This window comes from Meles meles, chromosome X (assembly GCF_922984935.1).
Source record: "Meles meles chromosome X, mMelMel3.1 paternal haplotype, whole genome shotgun sequence".
Classification (NCBI taxonomy): domain Eukaryota; kingdom Metazoa; phylum Chordata; class Mammalia; order Carnivora; family Mustelidae; genus Meles; species Meles meles.
The window spans coordinates 115370581-115386554 of record NC_060087.1 but is presented as its reverse complement, the minus strand read 5'-3'; the positions used below and the strand labels follow the sequence as shown (position 1 = coordinate 115386554).

At 40.8% G+C, this 15974-nt stretch overlaps 1 protein-coding gene across 2 annotated transcripts in view; it reads right to left on the bottom strand.

Annotated features, from left to right (window-relative positions):
- Positions 1 to 15974, bottom strand: part of HPRT1 (hypoxanthine phosphoribosyltransferase 1) — a 41739-nt gene that overhangs the window by 16277 nt on the left and 9488 nt on the right. For both annotated transcript variants that reach the window (XM_045996285.1, XM_045996286.1), the window contains exons 2-3: positions 9024 to 9130; positions 6766 to 6949 (exon numbers count right to left, since the gene is read on the bottom strand). In XM_045996285.1, the coding sequence (XP_045852241.1) occupies positions 6766 to 6949; positions 9024 to 9130 (291 nt within the window). The remainder of the gene's footprint in view (positions 1 to 6765; positions 6950 to 9023; positions 9131 to 15974) is intronic.

The following is a 15974-nucleotide window of genomic DNA, read 5'->3' as shown; positions in this document are numbered from 1 at the left end:
ATTTTTATCTATTTATTTTATCTATTCATTATTTTATCTATTTATTATATTTGTCTAACTATTATCACCAGTTAAAAAATAATCTAATAGTTGAGGGGTGCCTGGCTGGCTCAGTGGGGAGAATGTGTGAGTCCTGATCTTGGGATGCTAAGTGCAAGCCCTACGATGGGTCTAGAGCTTACTTAAAAAATACAAATAGTGAAGAGAAGGGGCACGTGCACCCCCATGTTCATAGCAGCAGTGTCCACAATAGCCAAACTGTGGAAGGAGCCGAGATGCCCTTCAACGGGCTGATGGATAAAGAAGATGTGGTCCATATACACTATGGAATATTACGCAGCCATCAGAAAGGATGAATACCCAATTTTTGCATCAACATGGACGGGACTGGAGGAGATTACGCTGAGGGAAGTAAGTCAAGCAGGAAAAGTCAATTACCATATGGTTTCACTCATATGTGGAACATAAGGAATAACATGGAGGACATTAGAAGGAAGGGAAAAATGAACGGGGGGACCAGAGGGGGAGATGAACCATGAGACTCGGGACTCCAGGAACCAAACTGAGAGTCTCAGAAAGGAGGGGGGTACAGGGATGGGGTAACCGGGTGATGGGTACTAAGGGGGGCACATGTGGTGATGAGCACGGGGTGTTAAACACACTTAATGAATCGCTGAACTCTACATCAAAAACTAATGATGTACTATATGCTGGCTAACTCAACAATAAAAAATAAATAAGTAAAAATAATTTTTAAAATGATGCTCAGGAAGCAGGGCCCTTAGGCCATCTACCCCACGCACTGTCCACTACAGTGGCCCATTAAGCGCATGTGCAAATTACAGCTGACCCTTGAACGTCACGGGTCTCAACTGCACAGGCCACTTACACATGGATTTTTTTGGATAAACACGAATAGCACGGTCAATGTGTTTTCTCTTCCTTATGGTTTCCTTAATAATATTTTCTTTTCTCAAGCTTCCTTTATTGTAAAAATACAGTATATGACGTAAATACAAAATACGTGTTCACTGTTATCTATTATCAGCGAGGCTTCTGGCAAATAGCAGGCTATCAGTAGTTAAGTTGTGGGGGAGTCAAAAGTTACACAAGAATTTACAACTGTGCAGGGGGTTGGTGCCCCAAGCCCTGTACTGTTCATCACCACAGAAAGTTCTATGAGTCAGCACTGCTCTAATCAAATCAAAGACACTGTTTAGCACAACATACTAGAAAGAATTGAGTCAGTGGCAGTATTTAGTACCTAGAGGTTCGATTCAGAAGTTACTGCATCCAGTCTTCATGCTTTTCATTCCAGGACTGGTTTGGGACTAGGATCTGATAGAATGAACATGTTCAACAGAACTACTTGGTATGGCTTTGTATACAGCAGAGGATCAATGTGTGCTTCCTGAGTGAATTCATCAATGTCCTTCAATTTCCTAATACAAAATTTCTGGTTCACAAGACCAAACTTGAACACTGCCTTTATGTTCTAAGAAACAGGGTGTTTATATACCTTGGCGAACATCAAAGTGAAAATCCACCAGAAATAGCTACAGAGCATACTTCTGACACCAGTTCTGTTAAAGTTTCCTTATATCAGAGGTGGTGCGCATCCCCGCTCCCTCCCATGTAAACTGAGCAAATTCTTTCCCCCACACCTGTCTATGGTCTTAATTCAGTAAGCAGGAAAGAGACATAAATCATTCCACTTGATTGATATATATATATGTATATATATATACACGCGCGTGCACACACACACACACATACATACATATATATGGGAAGGGGAGATTAGTTTTACAGAAGATAAGCTTTACTAGTGGTCAACATCCAAGTAGCACATTTACATTTAACTTCAACCGTTTCTAGAGGAAAAAGCACACCTTAAAGCAAGGATTAAATCCACACAAAGGAAAGGTCAGACTGAAAGCTACTGGCCTCTCTTCTTGTAAGAGATACTTTAAGAAACTACTCCAGTATTTTCTGCATTTTTCTTTAACCAAGTTCACTCAAATAGCTACCTTCTTACAGATTACTATAAGGTAATTTACATCTTTGATATATTAAACAGTTCAATCAAGCTACTAACCATGCAACTTCCAAGATCAAGGCTGAATGAATTATAGCTCTACACACCCTGACCACAACTGAGGGGGAAAAAAAATCCCACAATGGGCCAGGTGGATTGTTTGCAGACAGAACTTCTGACTCGGAGGGGCACCTAGGTGGCACAGTTAGTTTACTGTGTGACTCTTGTTTTCGGCTCAGGTCACGATCTCCAGGTCATGAGACAAGTCCCACGCAGGGCTCCATGCTGGGCGTGGAGCCTGCTTGAGATTCTCTCTCTGGACTCTGCCCCTCTCCACCCTTCCCTCTCAAAAACAAAAACAAAAACAACCAACCACTCCTGACTAGTAGAAAATGAAGAAATAAAAAAAAGCACGTATTTGATGGCTCTATTAGATGGCTGGAGTCAGTTCTAAGTTTTCCCAAATAAGACTGAGTTCTGCAGAGTGAAAGGTGTGGGTTCCAATCAAAGACCCATATGATCTTTGGCGAGTCACTTCACCCCTCTGAGCCTCCCTGTTCTCAAATATATGTGGAGATAATAATTCAGAACACAAAAAAGTTTTCTGCAAGATTTCAAATTCTAAGATCAATTTCATTTTCATGTATGCCACTCTGTCTGGACACACAGTAAATTAGGCTCATTTTCCCTTTGTTTAAGGCCCACACGAAAGTATTGCCACAAGACATTTACTTGTCTGGTAATTTTTCCTCCTGAGGCTTCATCTTTTTAAGATGAAATAAAATTGGTAAGAAAAAATTTCCTACAAAATTGAACTCACAAGAAAATACATTTGCATATTTATCAATTATTTCATTTTTCCGAATGTCACAGAGCCTTAGAGACAGAACATCTCATTGTTTAAGATGCACACTCCTATTTTAATACCCCTGAAGTCAATATATTACAACTGACGGCAACTTACAATATAACCAACAGCGTCTTCTTTCTTAGCAGTACAAAAAACAGAGGTAAGTCTTAACATCAGTGATATCTTAAGAGTTTGAATGAAATACAGTATTTGGAATGCCCAGCAATTTCCCACTGAAGCACTGAGCAAATAAAATCCTACCCAGCTAATCTGAATAGTAGTATGTAAACTATGTGGGGTGCCTGAGAGGCTCAGTGGGTTAAGCGCCGGCCTTTGGCTCAGGTCATGATCTCAGGGTCTGGGACTGAGTCCCACACTGGGCTCCCTCCTCAGTAGAGTCTGCTTCTCCGCCTTCCTCTGCCACGCGTCCCCTGTTCCTTCTCTCTCTCTCTCTCAAATAAATAAAATCTTTAAAAAAAAGTATGTAAACTATGACATGTATGTGAAAATTCTTTAAAATATTAGAGATAAAAGTGGTAGTAGAATTTAGGGTGAGTTTAATTCCTTCATGTCTTTATTTCCTGGGGTGGCATGCTTTTCTCATTAATAAGCACATATTCTTTCATCAAAAAATGCTATTTTTATTTTGAAGGAAAACTAGATGGGGTGTGTTGATATTGTTAGGGCTCTTTATATATTCCAGAAACATTTAATAGACCATGGAGCATTTCTCTAGGATTAGTACAGATCAGTTAATGTTTAATTCACTATTCCAAACTGGGGAAAATCAGCACGTGAAACTATACTGACATCCATGTCATTAATGCTGCCACAATTTTAAATTTCCCTCTTATGATTTTATCCAATTAGGCTGTCTGGTTTTTTATATGTACGTGAATATCTTCCATGACAAGCTGATTATTAAATAGGGCAGAAATGTCACTTCAAATCTGCAGTAAGCATACAAATGTAATTTCTACTGTTTAGTAGTAAATCCACACAGAATTTCACATAAAACAGAACAGGTAATATTTTTCTCTATGTAAAAACTAACTAAAAACTTGCTTGGCTTATGTTTAAGATTTCACTCTTGGGCAGTGGGTTAAGCCGCTGCCTTCGGCTCAGGTCATGGTCTCAGGGTCCTGGGATCGAGCCCCGCATCGGGCTCTCTGCTCCGCGGGGAGCCTGCTTCCCCCTCTCTCTCTGCCTGCTGCTCTATTTGTGATCTCTCTCTCTCTGTCAAATAAAATAAATAAAAAAAAAAGATTTTCTCTCTCAAAAAAAAAAAAAAAGATTTCACTCTTTTTATCAGCTGAGGAGTGCAGCTTAATAATCCTCTAAGATCTAAAACTAATAGGAAAAAACCTAACAGTAGAAAATGGCATTACAGGGTCAAACTGTTTCTACAGCTTCAATTTGTTCTTGGAAGTATAAAATACTTCTTTTTAAAGATTTTTTATTTATTTATATGACAGACAGAGATCACAAGTAGGCAGAGCCGCAGGCAGAGAGAGAGGGGAGGAAGCAGGCTCCCTGCTGAGCAGAGAGCCCGATGCGAAGCGAGGCTTTGATCCCAGGACCCTGGGATCATGACCTGAGCTGAAGGCAGAGGCTTAACCCACTGAACCACCCAGGCACCCGTAAAATACTTTTAAAAAGAAATTACTAACATTAAACTCCCCTCATTTTTTTTTAAGATTTTTTATTTATTTATTTGACAGAGAGAGATCACAAGTAGGCAGAGAGGCAGGCAGAGAGAGTGAGAGGGAAGCAGGCCCCCTGCCGAGCAGAGAGCCCGATGCGGGACTCGATCCCAGGACCCTGAGATCATGACCCGAGCCGAAGGCAGCGGCTTAAACCACTGAGCCACCCAGGCGCCCCTCCCCTCATTTTTTTTAACAAGTTTTATTTTCAAAGAAAAAACATTCTATGCAGATCCCAAAAGAAAGGAAATCTAAGACATAAAGTAACAAAACTGATTTTCATGTGTGTATGGTATAGAGGGGGGCACTTACGGAGATCAAAAAAAACAAATCATACCACGGTCTGAAAGTACATGTTTTGACTCTAAGCCAACAAGACACGGAAGGCTGGGTACCTACACCTGCCAGCAGCTACTACTGACTAGCACTATATCTTAGTGTAAACCAGCTAACTCACTCGCTCACTAACTTCTGGGGAGAGGAAATCCAAACTCTGTATTTAAACAATTCTCTAATTCATGTAAGACCCCAACAAGTTACACGGAGCTTGTGAGTATGAAGCAATGTCATGGTACGTGAGCACAGTGGGGCTCAAGGGGAAAGGGAGACTGTCTTCAGTGGTTCTCCAGTCACCCGTAGGACTGACGAAAACCTGGAAAAGGTCAAACACTTGGGTCAAATAGATGATTAACTGGGAGAATGAGGGTGTAAGTTAATGTAGATAAGTGGTCTTATTCTCAGGGAAAACATAAACAGAAGGCCAGTTTCTACAGGGATGCACGACACAGATTCATGAAACCACAAACAGCAGACACTTATTCTAATCTTTGAAGAAGGCAAGAGAAACCCCACTTTGAAGGAAAATAGCAACTCATGCAACCAGAAGCAAACCACAGCACGAACTCACAAAAATCAAACATGCACGTGACCAAAGAAAACTACAGATGATGAAATCCACATGTACAGATCACCGATTCTGGCTCATCCCAGGGCCAATACCGCTCATTGTGTCAGTATCATGAAGCATCTGAGCTGGAGGGACACGGGCAGGGGGACCCGAACCCCCTCCTGCCGCCTTTCTAGGAAACAACCCACCTTCTTCATCAGACTCGGCTGCAAATGACTTACTGCTCCCACCAAACCAATCCAGCTCCACAGAAGCTATCTGCCAATGGTAAGTATAATTGCACTGCTGGGTATTTACCCCAAAGATACAGAGGTAGGGAAAAGAAGGGCCATCTGTACCCCAATGTTCATAGCAGCAATGGCCACAGTCACCAAACTGTGGAAAGAGCCAAGATGCCCTTCAACAGACAAATGGATAAGGAAGATGTGGTCTGTATATACAATGGAATATTACTCAGCCATCAGAAAGGATGAATACCCAACTGTTTCATCAACATGGACGGGACTGGAGGAGATTACGCTGAATGAAATAAGCCAGGCAGAGAAAGTCAATTATCATATGGTCTCACTTACTTGTGGAGCATAAGGAATAACATGGAGGACATGGGGAGATGGAGAGGAGAAGGGAGTTGAGAGGAGAAGGACAGGAGAAGGGAGTTGGGGGAGATAGGTGGGGGAGACAAACCATGAGAGACTGTGGACTCTGAGAAACAAACTGAGGGTTTTGGCGGGGAGGGGCGTGGGAGGTTGGGTGAGCTGGTGGTGGGTATTGTGGAGGGCACGTGTTGCATGGAGCACTGGGTGTGGTGCATAAACAATGAATCCTGGAACACTGAAAAAAATAAAAGAAAAGATAAAAGAAAAAAAAATATCCCCCAGGTCCCAAGGGCAACTCCTAAAAAGGGGTTTTAAAAAAATCCAAGAAACAAAACCAAACCAAAAACTCTTTAAAATAAGTGGATAGCCTCGAAGCTGACTAGCTTGCAAAAGATAATACTCACCTGGATATAAACTAGTAGAGAAGATACTAGAAAATCTCATTGTAACCAAGTGAAATGAACTTGTAAGTTTAGTTTGTAGAGCTTCAAAAACATACAGTAAAACCTACCGTTTGCCATGCTTTTTAAAAAACATATACATTTATGTATATGTACATGTACGTATATAAAATGTATGTGTATATATACACATACACATTTTTTTAAATTTTTATTTAAATTTTAGTGAACGCACAATACAACACTGGTTTCAGGAGTAGACACACTTACACAGTAGCTCTTCAGTCTGATGAAATCTACAGTCATGGGAATGGATCCATCACTATTTCTGTTCAGTGCTTTGATATAATCCAGCAGGTCAGCGAAGAATTTGTAACCTCCTTTGAGCACACAGAGGGCTACGATGTGATGCCCTCCCATCTCCTTCATCACATCTCGAGCAAGCCGCTCGGTCCTACGGAAATAAAATCAGGGATTTAAGAGAAATTGACTTTTTAAAAAAAATTTTTATTTTTTAAATTAACATGTAATGTATTATTAGCCCCAGGGGTACAGGTCTGTGAATCGCCAGGTTTACACACTTCACAGCACTCACCATAGCACATACCCTCCCCAGTGTCCATAACCCCACCCTCCTCTCCTGACCCCCCCTCCCCCCGGCAACCCTCAGTTTGTTTTGTGAGATTAAGAGTCTCTTATGGTTTGTCTCCCTCCCAATCCCATCTTGTTTCATTTATTCTTCTCCTACCCCCCAAACCCCCACATTGCTTCTCAACTTCCTCATATCAGGGAGATCATATGATAATTGTCTTTCTCTGATTGACTTAAGAGAAATTAACTTTTAAAAATACATTTAGCTTTATAACAAACATCCTCCTTAGGCTTTAAACTTCCACAAAACACATCCTTTGCCCCTCATGAGTTATACTCTTGCTTCAAAAAAGTGAAAAAAAAATCTTCAAAAAACATATACACTGTAACACCTAACATAAATGTTTAAAATGCAAATTAAAATACCATTTCCACCTATCAGACTGACAAATTCGGACTAAATGAAATTTCCCCAATAATAGAGAATATTGTAAGAGACTGTTAAAAAAAAATAGAGAGCACTCTCATATAACACTGGGAGTAAAAATTACAGTAACTTTTTGGGATAATCTGGCAGTATGAAAATATTCAATAAATACCTTCCCCCTAACCCAGAATTTCCCCATGGATCAAGCTGAAGCAAGTGCCCAAACATGTGTAAGAGGACGTTTCCTTCTAGTGTGTGGTCTGTAAAAGCAAAATAATGGAGACATCTTGCATGTCCATCAATAAAGGACTGCTTAAATCAATTACAGTACAGTCAGAAAATGGGACTGTTATGCAACTTTCTAAATACATGAGATAGCTCTAAATATACGAATATGAAAAAATGTCCAATAAATTTCAGACCCGTATGATAGCACATTCCTATGTGTTAAAATGAAACACAGCTGATGCCTGAACAACACAGGTTTGAACTGCCCAAGTACCCTTATACAGGGATTTTTCAAAAATAAATACAGTCCTATCAGTGTATTTTCTCTTCCTTATTATTTTCTTAAAAACATATTCTTGGGGCGCCTGGGTGGCTCAGTGGGTTAAAGCCTCTGCCTTCAGCTCGGGTCATGATCCCGGGGTCGTGGGATCGAGCCCCGCATCAGGCTCTCTGCTCTGCAGGGAGCCTGCTTCCTCCTCTCTCTCTGCCTACTTGTGATCTCTGTCAAATAAATAAATAAAATATTTAATAAAAAATATTCTTTTCTCTAGCTTACTTGATTATAAGAGTACAGTACAGAATATATATAACATACAAAGTATGTGTTAATCGACTTTATGTTATCGGTGAGCCTTCTGGTCCACAGGTGGCTACTAGTAGTTAAGTTTTGGGGCGAGTCAAGAGTTTACTGCACGTACATTCGCACATTCGTGTATGTGCATAACCTGTGTGTAGGGAAGGACTGTGCACGGGGCGCTGAGAGGAGTGAACCCTATTCTTCTCATTCATGGCCTCAATCCTTAGAATATTTTGCAACACTCATGTACTGATATTGTGCTCTGAACATCAAAAACAAACTAGCCAGACCCACAAGGCAAGCATTTAAATACCAAATTAGGTATTTCACTGCAATTCGGTTAAGGAGCAATTTGCAAGCCAGATGCACATATGAATCAAACTCAGACCTTCCCTTCATGTGATTTAGCCCCAGTCCATCACCCTGCTCAAGGTCGAGGAATCAAAGACTGGAGTTCATTCCTCCAATCTCCCTTTGCTGTTTACTTTGCTCTACTCCATACAGACTCCCAGTATACCATGACTTAACGCTGGGTAATGAGTAAGCTCTCCCTGGACCTTGTTTGTAAAGAGGGCTCTAAAATAGAAAACATCTCTAACTTGACACGCTGGCCTAGTTTATGTTCAAATATCAACTACTTAAAACAGTTGCTGACACTTGAAATTACTGTAAGAAAAAAACCCCAAAATTGAAGATCTTACTAACCTGTCCATAATTAGTCCATGAGGAATAAACACCTTTTCCAAATCCTCAGCGTAATGATGAGGTATACAGAATAAATCAAGGTCATAACCTGGTTCATCATCACTAATCTGAAAAAGAAATAGGACTATTTCAGGCGCAGCATTACAGGATTGACCTCAGATATTAAAAAACCGTAGCTTGTAAGAGAAACTCAGGTATGACAAATCGAGAACTTTCTGTAACTTTGTAGGTATGATTATGAATTAGAGTTATACATAAGAAACCAACTGTATGCTTTAGAGATGAATAGTTAAGACTGCAGACATAAAATGACAGGATATGAACTTTCCTTCAGTTCAGCAACAAGAAAACAAAACATTTTAAAGAGCGAAGACAAATGTGGCAAAATTATGGTAACATTTTAAACTGGGGTGATGAGCATATGGGGATTCATTATACTGTTCTCTCCACTTTTGAGTATGTTTGAAATTTTAGTTAAAAAAAATACACCGTAGAAAAAAATTTTTTTAACACACTGTAGTCTAACAAGCTAAAATGTCACACTGAACATAAATTGCTGTTCCCCACCCCCATTCCAAACAGACTCTCTCACCTCACAGCAGGGGAAAAACATCACCCCAAAAGCTAAGTGATTTCTTAAGCACCCAAACTCTTAGAAGTCTGAGACTGTTATAGTCAATTCGTGACGTGCCTTCACAGCAGACACTCCAAGGTTGAGGGGAACCATATAGCGGCTTTCTTTGTACACCGAGTCCCCAGCACACAAAATATTTAATAATACTGATGTTGTGGTACCTGTGGTGGTAAAGTGTACTGTGATTATAGTTTTATAAATATTATATATACCTATGCATACAGGAAAAAATATAATAACATCATAAAAATGATCTCAGGGAGAAGAGTTATAATGATTTTACTTCTTTATACTGTATATTCCAAATTTTCTTCACTGAGTATACAATGCTTTTTTAAAAAATTCAGTAGTTTTTCTTAGAAATTATTTGTGGAGGCGCCTGGCGGGCTCAGTCAGTTAACCTTCTGCCTTCGGCTCAGGTCATGTTCCCAGGGTCCTGGGATCAAGCCTCACATCGGGCTCTCTGCTCAGCGGGGAGCCTGCTTTTCCCTCCCCCACTGCCTGCTGCTCCCCCTGCTTGTGCTCCCTCTCTCTCTCCAATAAATGAATAAAATATTTTAAAAAAAGGTTCCCTCTGTTTCCGTCTGCCCTCCCCTGCTCACACTCTCTTTCCTCTCTTTCTCTAGAAAGAAAAAAGAAAAAGAAATTATTTGTGGCATTAGGTGCGCTTTTTACACGCATATAAAAAGCATGGGAAAATTTTTGAAGATGAAAACAAAAGCTACAAACAAAAGTTGTAACACAACAAAATAAAGAAGTGAGGGGGGAAGGGGGAGGAAGCAGAGGAGGAAAGGAAGGCGTGAAAGAAAGGGTGGTTACGGAGGAGTGTGTACCCAACAGTGGCCAACTCTAAGGGGATACTTGCTGCACTACACACTATTTTTTTGTAAGATTTTATTTATTTATTTGAGAGAGAAAGTGGGAGAGCACAAGCAGGGGGAGGGGCAGAGGGAAAGGGAGAAGCAAGACACCCCGCTGAGCAAGGAGCCTGACACAGGACTCCAGGCTGGGGGGATCATGACCTGAGCGGAAGGCAGACGCTTCACCGACTGAGCCCCCCCCCCCCCCCCCCCCCGCGCGAGGCACCCCATGCACTGCGCACTTTAATACCGACTTGGCCTTTTTTTCCTCACTGTCAATTTCACTTTTTTTTTTTTTTTTAATCATCGTTGATCTTTAATTCCCCCTTGCCATGATGGTTAAAATTCATTCAAAGAAATAAACTACAATATTAATACTCTTCCTCACATGGTATTCAAGACTAAATAGCTTCCAAATCACATTCAAGAAGCTGATGACAGAACTGTTTGGGCAGTTTTCAGGAAATATTGGTCAAACCACAATTACATCTCATGCGTCAGCGGGTATGTACTGAGCACCATTCAGTCAGCACTGTTAGGTGCTTACGGACCGGTGACTTGGCTTTCGATACATTTTAAAAGTACGTGTTTAAGATTTATAGTATTATTCACAGAATTCCTAATTGTATTCTGACAAATGTGAGGTTCATGCTGTCTCTTTTTTAGTCCCGAAAGCTGTTTTGGGTTCTGCAGGTGTGGCCGGAGCTGTAGGTATTGTCTGGTCCGCTGTGGGTCGTCCCTTCCGCCTGCACATGGGGCGGGGACACTGGCGGGGACTCAGGGAGGCACATGGCCCCGCCGCCGCAGGGTAGGGCAAGGGCACTCACTTGGCTGCCAGTCTGAGGGCGGCCAGAAGTCATTATTGATTTTTCAACAAACATGTATTACTTTCATAGGCAGCAAGAAAAATTCTATTCGGGGGGGAGCGGTAGAAAAGATTATGCCAGAGAGCCTCTAAGCTAAGTGCTAACCTGTCTGCTAAACGTTCACGTCATGCATATCTCAGAACACATATATACACATACATATCTCGGTCACTACGAAAATAATGGAAACGGGACATTGCTCGCCTCCAGGAGTTTTCCAAGAACACTCTCTGTAACAAGCAGTATTCCTTTTATAAATTTTATAAACTGAAATTTAGTTCAGATTTTGGGAAAAGAAAGACCTTTGCTAGATCGTGTAGGATAAGAAGATAAATACTCAAGTCCGGCTCATCAGAATATATCTATCTGCTATTACCTGACAAGACTGAAAATGTACCAACCATTTCACTAAAAAGAACCAGAGCACCAAAAAAAAAAAAAAAAAAAAAGCTTCCCTGAGGCTTACTCACCACCTCCTCCCAGTCGCTCACTGCTTTTGCACAAGCATAACCAGGGACCCACCCAGGACTCTTTGAAATTATGTAACACTCGGAAGGACTACAGCTTCTGCAAAAGTGGCTCAGGCCCTGGCTACAGGTTTTGCATGCAGCCTAAGAACTTCAGGTGTCTGGTTTGTCTCAATCAAAGCCAAGGTGACTTTTGCCCGGAGTTCATCCCAGACGTGTGGTCGGCTATACACAGAACAGCTGGAATGTACACCCAAACACGAATTCTATCTCCGTTTTTAATTAATTAATCTCTAATTCGAAAGTTTTTATTTTCAATCAATACTATTAGATTCATATATCACATTTAATGTCAAAGAGCTGACTTGTGGGGCACCTGGGTGACTCAGAAGTGTCCAACCCTTTAAAAAAAAAACAACTTTATTTTATTTATTTTTTTTAATTTTATTTATTTATTTGACAGATAGAGATCACAAGTAGGGAGAGAGGCAGGCAGAGAGAGAGAGAGAAGGAAGCAGGCTCCCTGCCAAGCAGAGAGCTCGATGCAAGGCTCAATCCCAGGACCCTGGGATCATGACCTGAGCGAAAGGCAGAGTCTTTAACCCACTGAGCCACCCAGGCGCCCCAACAACTGTTTATTTTTTAAGATTTTATTTGTTTGACAGAGAGAGAGAGCGAGCACAAGCAGGGGGAGCAGCAGGCAGAGGCAGAAGCAGACTCCCCGCTGAGCAGGGAGCCCCACGAGAGAATGATCCCAGGACCCTGAGATCATGACCTGAGCCAAAGGCAGAATCACATCGGTAGGGGAAAGGATAAAACCCATATGATAATTTCAACAGATGCAGAAAAAGCATCTGACAAAATACCACATCCATTCAGATAAAATTCCTCAACAAAACAGGTTTAGAGGGAACATACATCAACATAACAAAGGCCATAGATGAAAACCCACAGCCAACACCACACTCAATGGTGAAAAACTGAGAACTTTTCCCCAAGACCATAAACAAGACAAAATGTCCTCTCTCACCACTGGAAGTCTGAGCCGCAGCAACCAGATAAGAAAAAGAATAAAAGGATCCAAACTGGTAAGGAAGTAGTAAAACCTTCACTATTTTCAAATGACATGATACTATATATAGAAAACCTTAAAGACTCCACCGAAAAACAACTAAAACTGACCTTACCTTTAGTAAGGTTGAAGAATACAAAATCAATGTGCAGAAATCCACTACATTTTTATACACGAATAATGAAGCAACAGAAAGAGAAATTAAGAAAGCAATCGCATTTACAAGTGTACTAGAAGTAATAAAACACCTAGGAGTAACCTTAACCAAAGAGGTGAAAAGGTCTGCACTCTGAAAACCACAAAACACTGATTAAAGAAACTGAAGACAATACAAACAAATGGAAAGATGGTTCATGCTCATGGATTGGAAGAACACTTATTGTTAAAATGTCCGTAACTACCCAAAGCAACCTACATATTTAACACAATCCCTACTGAAATACCAACAGCATTTTTCACAGAACTAGAACAAATTATCCTTAGATCAACATGGAACCACTAAAGACCCTGAAGAGCCAAAACAATCCTGATAAAAAAAAAAAAAGACAACAAACAGGGATACCTGGGTGGCTCAGTCAGTTAAGCTTTTGCCTCTTGATTTTGGCTCAGGTCACGATTTCGGGGTTGTGAGATCGAGCCCCACATGGCGCTCAGTGCTGGGTGTGGAGCCTACTTAAGAGCTCTCTGTCCCTCTGCCCCTCCCCCATTCTCTCTCTCTCAAAAAAGAGGAGAAAAAGGAAGCTGGAGATATCACAATTCCAGATTTCAAATTATACTATGAAGCTATAGTAATCGAAACAGTATGGTACTGGCACAAAAATAGAACAGAACAGGATGGAAAACCCAGAAACAAACCCACAGTTATATGGTTAACCTTCAGCACAGCAGGGAAGAAAATACCCAGTGGGAAAAAATAGTCTCTTCAATAAATGGCATTGGGAAAACTAGACAACAAGATGCAAAAGAATTAAACTGGACCACCTGACTATACCATTCACAAAAATAAAATAAAAATGGATTAAAGACCTAAATGTGAGATCTGAAACCATAAAAATCCTAGACAAGAACACAGACATTAACGTAGGCCATAACAACATTTTTCTAGATATGTGTCCTGAGGTAAAGGAAGGAAAAGCAAAAATAAACTATGGGGACTGCATCAAAATAAAAAGCTCCCACTCAGCAAAGGAAACAATCAACAAAACTAAAAGACAACCGACAGAATGGGAGAAGAAATTTGCAAATGACATAACCAATAAAGGATAGTTTCCAAAATATATAAAGAATGTATCCAACTCAACACCCAAAATACAAAAGATCCAATTTAAAAATGGGCCAAAGACATGAACAGACATTTCTCCAAAGAAGACATCCAGATGGCCAAGAGACGCACGAAAAGGTGTTAAACATCACTCATCATCGGGGAAATGAAAGTCAAAATTATAATGAGATACCACCTCACGCCCATCAGGATGGCGAAACTCAAAACACCGCAAGAAATAACGGGATGGTGAGGATGAAGAGGAAGGAGAACCCTCTTGCACTGTGGGTGGGAATGCAAGCTGGTGCGGTCACTGTGGAAGACAGTATGGAGGGTCCTCAGAAAAGTTAAAAATAGAGCTACCCTGTGATCCAGCAACCACACTACTGGGTATTTACCCAAAGAATACAAAAACACTCATTCAAAGGAATATATGCACCCCCATGTTTATGGAAGCATGATTTACAACAGCCAAATTATGGAAACAGCCCACCTGTCCAGATTAATGAACAGATAAAGAAGGTATGTTGTACATATACACAATGGAATATTATTCAGCCATAAAAAAGAATGAAATCTTGTCATGTGCAACAACATGGAGTCATCTCAGTGAGAAAGACAAATATCACTATGATTTCACTCATATGTGGAATTTTAAGAAAAAAAGAGCAAGAGGCAAACCAAGAAACACTGTATGTTAACTATACTGAATTAAAATTTTACAGATTTTTATTTATGAGAGAGAGAGCATGCCAGTGAGAGAGCATGAGTGGGGGGGGCAGAGAGAGAAGCAGGCTCCCCACTGATCAGGGAGCCCGATGTGGGGCCAGATCCCGGGACTCCAGGAACATGACCTGAGCCAAAGGCAGACACTTAACTGACTGAGCCACCCAGATGCACTATACTGGAATTAAAATTAAAAATCAACAAAAATTTTGGGGCGCCTGGGTGGCTCAGTGGGTTGAGGCCTCTGCCTTCAGCTCAGGTCATGATCCCAGGGTCCTGGGATCGAGCCCCACATGGGGCTCTCTGCTCAGCGGGGAGCCTGCTTCCTCCTCTCTCTCTGCCTGCCTCTCTGCCTGCTTATGATCTCTGTCAAATAAATAAATAAATAAATCTTTAAAAAAAATTTTTTTTAAAAAGGGTTTATTTGTCCTTTCAAGTATAAAAAAACACGTTAATGTAACTCTTCCCAGAAAAGGCAAAAAGAAATTCTTAAAACTTCATTGCTCGAAGGTGTCCCAATTAATACAGGACATCTGTGATCAATTAAATAAGATCAAGATATCCACTGATCTATTTGACAAAATTGGTAACTGGGGATCTTATCTAAGGGATGTGATCATAATTTGGGGCCTAATACTTTTTCTTTGGTTGTCAAATGAACCTTTACTGAAATTTTCTTCTATAGTTTTAATTAACACATAATGTATTATTAGTTTCAGGGGTACAGGTTATCAGTCTTACACAATTCATAGTGCTTCTCATAGCACATATCCTCCCCAGTATCTGTCACCCAGCCTCCCCTCATCTTCCCACTCCCCTCCCCTCCAGCAACTCTCAGTTTGTTTCCTGAGATTAAGAGTCTCTTCTGGTTTGTCTCCCTCTCTGGTTTTCATTGTTTCATTTTCTCCTCTCTTCCCTTATGATCCTCTGCCTTATTTCTTAAATTCCACACATCAGCGAGGTCATGTAACTAGCTTTCTCTGATTGACTTATTTTGCTTAGCATAATACCTTCTGGGTTCCATCCACTCTTTGCAAAAGGCAAGACTTCATTTTTGATGGCTGC